This window comes from Setaria viridis, chromosome 6 (assembly GCF_005286985.2).
Source record: "Setaria viridis chromosome 6, Setaria_viridis_v4.0, whole genome shotgun sequence".
In the NCBI taxonomy this organism is placed as follows: domain Eukaryota; kingdom Viridiplantae; phylum Streptophyta; class Magnoliopsida; order Poales; family Poaceae; genus Setaria; species Setaria viridis.
The window spans coordinates 26,328,152-26,336,595 of record NC_048268.2 but is presented as its reverse complement, the minus strand read 5'-3'; the positions used below and the strand labels follow the sequence as shown (position 1 = coordinate 26,336,595).

Genomic DNA, 8,444 nt, shown 5'->3' with positions numbered 1-8,444 from the left:
CTTTGAACTAGTTTCAATATTGCCTTGTTTCATTTTTTTTGCCTTTGCAAGGTCCTAGTGAAATTGATGACATATCTGTCCAAAATCTTCTTTAGGTGCCTGATTTAATAGCTGCTGCCACATGGGAACCTATTTATTCTTTTGGGATGAAAGTGTTGAGCACTTTTTGGAAATTTAGTGCTTAGCACTATGCTACCTGATGACTTTTGGTGGACATTCAGTGGTGGTTCAAAATATATGGTTAGCTGTACAAATGCCTGTTTTGGTGGAGATTATTTTGAGTATGAAATTGTTCAAAATCGTGGAGTAAAATGTTTATTTGATTCTGTATTAAAACAGGGTCTGTATTTATGTTTCTGAACTTTTGGCTAGAGATGTAGTCTTTCTAACGAGCTGGGCTCGTTTTCTCCTCGAAATGGGCCTGTATTTGGGCTAAGCCTTCAACTCGGCTGACTGCTGTTGGCTGGAAAAGCTGAGGGATCCAGCAGCCATAGGATAGAGAATGAACGGCATCGGAGAGGGGTAAAGGCAGCCGTGCCTTTGTAAGCAAGTCAGAATCGGTGCCGACGCCGCACACCTGCTTCCCACTCCTCGCTGCGCTGTTTGGATTCCACTTCGCCTCCTCCCTCGACGCCCACGCGGCCACGCCTCCAGCTCCAGGGCTCCATCACCTCTCCCAAGTCCCAACCTCCCCATGGCGGCGCTGGGCGCCGCGACCACCCCTGCAGCAGCCCCCGCGGCGCCGCGCGGCAACAACCGGCACCCGCGGCACCGCGTCGCGGTGCCGGCGCGCCGTAGCCGGGGCGGCGCCCCGGCGAGGAGGCTCGAACTGCGCGCGAGCGTCTCACCCGCCGTCACGGCCGACGCGCCCGACGAGGCGGCCGCGGTGAGTGCCCTCTGACCTGCCCCGCCTCGCTGATGCATTCCGTCGAGCAGGCGAAGAGTCCACTCGGGCCGCACGCTCCGCGGCAAGTAAACACGGTTTTGTTTTCAGGAACCTCTGGTCGAACCGGCGCCGGAGACGAAGCTGAGCAAGCTGGCGTGTCCAATCTGCTACTACCCCTTCGTGAGCGCGAGCGATCCGTCAGGGTAAGCGCGGACCTTCCGAATTTCGTCCCACCTCACCTTACCTGCCAATTGCTTATCGCGCAGCTTCCTGCTTCCTGGTTTGACGGTTTGTTCCTTTCTAGAGATGCTTCGAGCCTCGAGTGTTCTACCTGCAAAAAATTCTACCCCAATAAGCAGGATTACTGGGACCTTACAGTGGCAGTTGGTTCGACTGAGTACTCGGAGTCCAAACCGGCAGCAACGGAAATATTCAGGTAATAAAGAGGTTTGTTTCTTTCTTCTGGAATTCCATAGCCTGGTGACTTTGGGTGAAACGAGGGGGCTGAGTGAATTATAAGAGGAAATTGGCCTGCTGCAACTTGAAATTCTAGTGTTTCCAAACTGACATTATGGGCATGATTCACTTAACCTTCTGCTTCAGGTCTTTGAGAATTGCAATTCTTGTAACAATTACTCCTACTAACTTACTGCTGATACTGTGCCCCAAAGGCTCTAAATCAGTAGTGCAAGTATTCTTGACTTCTTTGTGAAGCCTTGGAACAGTTGCAACAGAGATTGTTCCTTTAACGTAAAGACATAGGGACTGATCTAATAAAGGTTGCAAGTTGTTACTAGTATCAATATCTGCCAAACTGTTTCTCTTAAGAACTGAAGTACCTAGAATATGACTCTGCATTTGTCGATCAGTTCTACCGAGATTATTTCTTAGTCCTTACAGATGGTTATTCGAACAGGACTCCACTGGTATCATTTCTTTATGAGAGAGGATGGCGCCAAAATTTCATATGGGGTGGTTTTCCGGGCCTAGAAAGAGAGGTCATACTGCTTAACTATGTTGTATGCATAAGGATGTTCAATTGCATTTGTTAACTGTCTGTTTCACAATCACCATGCTCAAGTGGGCTGTCGATTGGTACTTTATCTGGTGGTAAGCTGCAATTAAGTGTTGAAAAACATATGATCACTGTATTTTACTTAGACCTGAGAAGTTTCTTGGTTGGGCCAGGCTAAAACAAAGTGGCCTTGTGGTATCCAGGCTGTGCCCGCTGCATTTGTTGGGTTGTTGATGCTGAGCCACCTTCAGTTTTATGTGCGTTGGGTTTTGGCTAGGCTGCAGCCTTGTCCCTTAGTAACCAAGCCTCTAATGTAAAATTACAATCAAGCTTGAGCCAAGTTCAATTTCTTTAACAGCTTAGATCTACATTTAAGCATTTATGTATCATTTGTATGGGCATATAAATTTTCGGACTGTCTGAAGAACATTACTGTACCTGCAGTTTGAAATGGCAAAAACTTATTTGAACCCAACAATTGGAGGGACTATTGTTGATGCAAGTTGTGGAAGTGGCCTGTTTTCAAGATTATTTGTTAAGAGCGGACTATATTCACTTGTTGTGGCACTAGATTTCTCGGAGAATATGTTGAAGCAGTGCAATGAATATGTCAAGCAGGAAAATATTTCAGATGAGTATGGCTTTGATCATTAGGTTTATTTCTGTAACTACTTGTCATGTTTTATTTATTGAGTTGAAGTTGTCATTTATTCCATCATGTCAGTATTCGTGCTTTCTAGTTTTGGAGCCGTGGTTATTAGTTTATTGTAATGTCAAATGCAGACTCTAATGCCACTCTGTTTTTGTTTCAGGAGATTAGCATTGGTGAGGGCTGACATATCCAGGCTCCCTTTTGTGAATGGCTCAATTGATGCTGTGCATGCAGGTGCTGCAATTCATTGTTGGCCATCCCCAGCTTGTGCTGTAAGATCAATACCTGAATTGCAAATTTATGTCACAAAAAAGTTCTCATTGTTTTACGTGTTTCCTAATTGCAATGTTGAAGAGCTTAACAGCAATCCCTTATGTGTATGGTGTTTCTTTCATCCTGCATTTTCTATATTAACCAACATATTTGGTTGCTTCACATTCTTCTTTGCACTCAAAGTAATGGTAGCATGCTAGTTTGCCTACATCCTAAAAAATAGTTCCCATCATGTATTTTCTATATTATCCTACCTATGCGGTTGCTCCACATTCTTCTGTGGACTTAAAACATGCCAGCATGCTAGTTTGCTACTTCCATAAAGCTCCTTGAAAATACACATGCAATGCAAACATCACTCTTGTGTGTGATCCCACATGCATTTATTTTTGTGTCCCTGTCTCCCCCTTCCCATTGTTTCAAAAGCATGTGAGTGCATGAGCACAGCCACCAAATAAGTAAGAATCACAACCATAATTTCAAGAATGTAGGGAATACTTATTAGTCATTACAAGTTCATGAAGCTTGATAAAATAGAGAACAAGGAATTGCTTTCATGACCAACTTTAGTCGTCTTCAATTTTTTTTCCCTGTCAAATGGAGCAGTCGTTTATTACATTTCTGCATTTAAGTTCAGTGATCCATCCATCAACTATGTTCTTTATCCAACTTTTCTTTTCCCCTACCTGGTGGCAATTGGTGAAAGTTCTTACTATGTTTATGATATTTTCATAGGTTGCAGAAATTAGTAGAGTCCTTCGCTCAGGGGGAATTTTTGTTGCTTCTACATTCGTAGCAGATGTTATTCCGCCAGCTATTCCGATATTGAGGATCGCACGCCCGGTAATGGCCTTCTCCTAATCATCCACGCCTAATGGTTTTTGCCATGTGACAACAACAGATCAACTAACGTTAAACCCAAGTAAATCTTTAGTGTTTTGACACATCCAACGCAGCAACGGGAGATTAAACTTTGGATAATCTGGTGCTTCTATCTGTGGATTTACTTTGCGCAGCTGTGTTGCCTTACACTTTATCTTGGAATTATCTTGCAGTACATTAGCCAAATTGGTGGCAATAATACCTTCTTATCCGAAGTGGAGCTTGAAGATCTGTGCAAAGCATGTGGGCTGGTTGATTTCAAATTTGTCAGAAGTGGATTTTATATAATGTTCTCTGCTACTAAAGCAAGCTAATTGAAGAGCTGCAATCATCCAGAAGTTTATAACGAGACTCAGTTTATACTTCAAAAATGTCTTATAATTGTGATTGGTGGACTATACTGATAGTTATCATCGATGTGGTCATGATAAATATTGCAATTTGTTGCTACAGGTTTCTTTCTGCTCATGGGATCCTTTGCTCTTAGGGCTGCTAGTTTTGCTCAAGGGGCGTGTCATGTGAATATTGAATACACATGTTTTACTTGAGTGACCTCATTATGGAATAGAATATATCAATTCTTTGTATATAGCCGGAGACATCTTGCAATTATGTAATCCATCAACTTCTCTACTGTTCATATATGTGGTTACCTTAATTACCTACTTACTAATGCACTATGAATTATTATGGAATGTAAGCCAAATTGAAGTATCATCTGGATGAGAAATAATTTTTAATTTTTTTATTGAAGTAAATTATTTGTACAACTCCTACATTTTTTTCTTCCAAATTTTAGTTAAAGGAAAAGATGGTTCTAACTTTTTTTTTCAATTGTTACGCTTACCTTACACTTCTTTTCGCTAGGATCATGATATCGACGCTTATCCTAAGCTTTTACGCTACTATGTTTATCTGCAATGGTTTTATGATGTCTTATGTTTTATGAACATGATATCGGCGAAATGTTTAAGCCAATTATTGAAAACCAAGCAATATCTCGGTACTAAAAATTCCTGAACAAATCAGCCCACAAAGGAAGTCGTCCAAGTCCAATCAGCCCACAAGCAAGTCAGCCCACGAGGCATGATCCACCCTCCAGCCCGCAGGAACAATCCCCTGACCTTACTCAACCTTGCATCGCTGCCCTTGCCCATCACACACCCGAGTGCCGGTCCCCACTGCGGCAAGCTGGCGATTCTTGCAATCCTCCGCGAGTCCACGTCCTTCGCAATTAATTCGTCGCCGCCACTCGCTAGGACATCAGGGCTAGCCCCCGACGGTCAGTGCTCCGACGGCCCCGCGCTCTCATCAGTCATCAGGTCGTGGCCTCAACAAGCTACAGCTCTATGTAAGCTTGTGGTTCTTTTTTTTTTTCCCTTTCCAATTTCTTTAGATCCATAGACTATGCAGATTAGAAGTGGCCAATTGAGTGATAATTTGTTGTATCGAAATCTGTGGTCATTTGTTCTGAGATAATTTTAGATGTGTTGCTAGTTTATTTGCCCTAATCCCCCAATTGCACAGTTCTGACGATTTGCTATTTTCATGATCAATAACTACTCTGCAATTTTATAGGTACCAATGGTTAAAGAGAAACACATTTATTCGTTTTTCAAAAGGAAAAGAGATGAGCCAATTGTGGATCAGCCTTTGCCTCCTGCCTCATTAATTGAATTAGAACAAAGGCAAGATGAAGAGCAAGCAGATGAACAAAGGCAAGATCAACGCGAACCTGTTATATTTCAGGGTATTGAATTCCTACAGCGAGATCCAGCATTATGGCCACAAATTTGGGAGTATCCAAGTAACCAGCAAGATGAAGTACGACGGGCATATTTGAAGTTAGGTCCAATGCAGCCCAAACTGAAGAAATATAAGGGTTGGGGACCAAAAGGGCATAAACGCCATTTTTGATACATTTGGTTCAGTTAATATCCATCTTGGTTGGAGTACTCAGAGAGTAGTGGTCGTGCATATTGTCTTCTTTGCTTTGTGTCCAGCAAAAATTTAAAGAGAAGAGAAGTGGTTTTGATGTCTTCACAGCATAATGTTTCAACAACTATAAGAAAGTTCATGATGGCAAAAAATGTGGATTCTTGGTTCATATAGGATCTGATCCTTGCTCAGCACACAACAATGCAGTGACAGAATGTCATAATCTGCTGAATCAACCGAATCATATAGTTAACATTGTGGAAGTGGCAAGTGATCGGGACAAAGAAAGAAACTGTCTACGGCTGAGAACATCACTTGCAGCTGTAAGGTGGATAACATTTCAATCTTGTTCTTTTAGAGGCCATGATGAGACACCTCAGTCAAGGAACATAGGAAACTTTATTGAAATGTTAAAACTTCTTTCTGAATTTAATTCGGAAATTGCAAGTGTTGTGTTAGAAAATGCTCCACAAGTTGCTAAGTACACATCACCAGATATTCAGAAGGAAATCTTGAGTATTTTTGCTATGAAAGTCAGGAAGCATATCCGTGAGGAAATTGGGGATGCAAAGTTCTCTATTCTTGTGGACAAAACATGTGATGTTGCAATTTTTTTTTCAGAAATTGGTCTTTATTGTAAACACAGTTGACTCATCATCAAAGCGTCATGATGAGCTCCATGATGCCCAAATGGATGAACTTGCACGCTCGCTAGCTGTTGATGACCTTGAGATAGGACAAGGAGCAAATCAAATATGCTCTTTGAAACGTCCAGGAGAGACTAGGTGGGGTTCACACTTCGGTTCTGTTGCTAGTCTTATGGATGTGCTCAATCCTGTAAGTTGAGTTCTACAAAATTTAGCTGCCGATTCATCAACTGGAGCAAACCGTGCCAATGGAGATACTGCTTTCAACAACCTGATATCTTTTGAGTTTGTATTTATCCTACTGATGATGAGAGAAATAATGGAGATCACAGAACAACTAGGTCAAGCTTTACAAAAGAAAATACAGGACATAGTAATAAATGACATTCGTCTTGTGCAATCCACAAAAGTTCTACTTGAACAAATGAGATTAGATGATGGCTGGGAAACTTTTATTTGTAAGGTTGTTGAGTTCTGTGTGGGTCATGGAGTCGACATTCCAAACATGGAAGGAACTTACATTATGCATGGTGATCGAGCTCGCCGTCAACCAGATCATTTTACCAATGAATGCTATTTTCGAGTGGAGATATTTCGGGCAACAATTGACACTCAGTTGGCTGAATTAAACCTGAAGTTCAATGAGAAGGTGCTGGGTCTTTTGTCCATCAGTGTTACATTGATACCAAAAATAGATTTGCATCTTTCAGTGCTATGCAAAATGGTTGAGAAGTACTACCCGGCAGATTTCAACCAACAAGAAAGGCTTAGATTAGAGAATCAGATGAACGATTTTATTGTTGATGTTTCAAACAGTGAATTGTTGAAAAATATTGCAACCATTGCTGAGCTATGTCGATGCCTTGTTGAGACAGGACGCCATAATACTTTTACCATGATTGATCGATTGCTTCGGTTGCTTCTTATTCTCCCAGTTTCAACAGCTAGTGCCGAGCGTGCTTTTTCTATCTTGAAGATCACTGAGACAAGGCTGCGAAACAAGATGGAAGACGAATTTCTTGCCAATAGCTTGGTAGTACACATAGAAGGTGAAATCGCAGGAGAGTACAGTCATGAAGATATAATTGCTGATTTCTAGGCTACGAAGGAAAGAAGAGCCGACTTTTAACGAGTGTTAGTTTCATAAGGTACTTGTCTTTTGGTATATATACTAATATTGTAGGATGATATTGTGATAGGTCATCATATTTTGTAAATCTTGGCCTGATTATCAGTAGCTTAGGAGTTAAGATCAAGACTTATTTATATGCCATTTCTGGACATGCTAGTTATAATATAGCAAATTGTCCCCCCTACGTTTTGCTTCACGCTCCGCTAATGAGCCTGCAGCTGAGAGACTGCCTACAAGGCTTGAACCAAATTAAAGGATGCTTGCAGGAGTTCGATGCTTCCCTTTGTGGTCTAGTTTTTTTTTAACAAATCAAATATGCATCAGGCCAAGTCATGGAACATATTCAGAATATTTCCACCTATATGAAGAAAATATTTATAACGATAGTAAAACAAAGAGTAAAATATACCAACAGTTCCTGAACTTGTTTTATGGTGTCATCTGAGTCCCTAAACTCTCAAAATGTATTTTTATGTCCCTAAACTTGTCTTAAGGTGTCATCTGGGTCCTTAAACTCTCAAAGTGCGTATATTTAGTCCCCCAAACTTGTCCTTATGTTTCATCCGAGTCCAAACTCTTAAAATACATTTATAAATCTTAAAACTTGTCACCTGCCGCTGATGGCAATGCTTCTTGCTCGCTCGTTGCCTTCACAACCACCTTATGCTAGTGCTTACGCATGTTTTGCTCAGCGCTTGATCGGGGGATTTTAGGTTGCACTTCGAGAGTATTAGAACTTGGATGACACCCTGAAACAAGCTGGAGACCTGGAAATGTATTTTGAAAGCTTAGGAACTCGGATGGCATCTTAAGACAAGTTCATGGATCTAAAAAATATATTTTGAGAGTTCAGGGACCTAGATGACCCTAGGACAAGTTTGAAAATACATTTTGAGAGTTTCAGGGACCTAGATGACCCATGACAAGTTCACAGATCGCCTGTGTATTTTACTCTAAAACAAAAGTGTTACTCCATCTGATAAAAATGCAATTACAGGATATTTATTTAAATTTGACTT

The 8,444-nt window shown here is 41.4% G+C and overlaps 1 protein-coding gene across 1 annotated transcript; it reads left to right on the top strand.

Moving 5' to 3' along the window:
- The first annotated feature begins 599 nt into the window (after positions 1–599).
- On the top strand, positions 600–4,348 carry LOC117861104 (uncharacterized methyltransferase At1g78140, chloroplastic). Its single transcript, XM_034744591.2, has 8 exons — positions 600–886; positions 995–1,089; positions 1,191–1,322; positions 1,803–1,884; positions 2,346–2,536; positions 2,714–2,825; positions 3,562–3,669; positions 3,882–4,348. The coding sequence occupies exons 1-8, from the start codon at positions 695–697 to the stop codon at positions 4,020–4,022; spliced, it is 1,053 nt and encodes a 350-aa protein (XP_034600482.1). The 5' UTR covers positions 600–694; the 3' UTR covers positions 4,023–4,348.
- Positions 4,349–8,444: the final 4,096 nt, after the last annotated feature.

Excerpts from the sequence above, each read along its gene's own strand:
- LOC117861104 (XM_034744591.2), top strand. The coding sequence starts at position 695 with ATGGCGGCGCTGGGCGCCGCGACCACCCCTGCAGCAGCCCCCGCGGCG. Across the intron at positions 1,323-1,802 it reads GCAGCAACGGAAATATTCAG|GACTCCACTGGTATCATTTC; the intron begins GTAATAAAGAGG and ends TTATTCGAACAG. Across the intron at positions 3,670-3,881 it reads TATTGAGGATCGCACGCCCG|TACATTAGCCAAATTGGTGG; the intron begins GTAATGGCCTTC and ends ATTATCTTGCAG.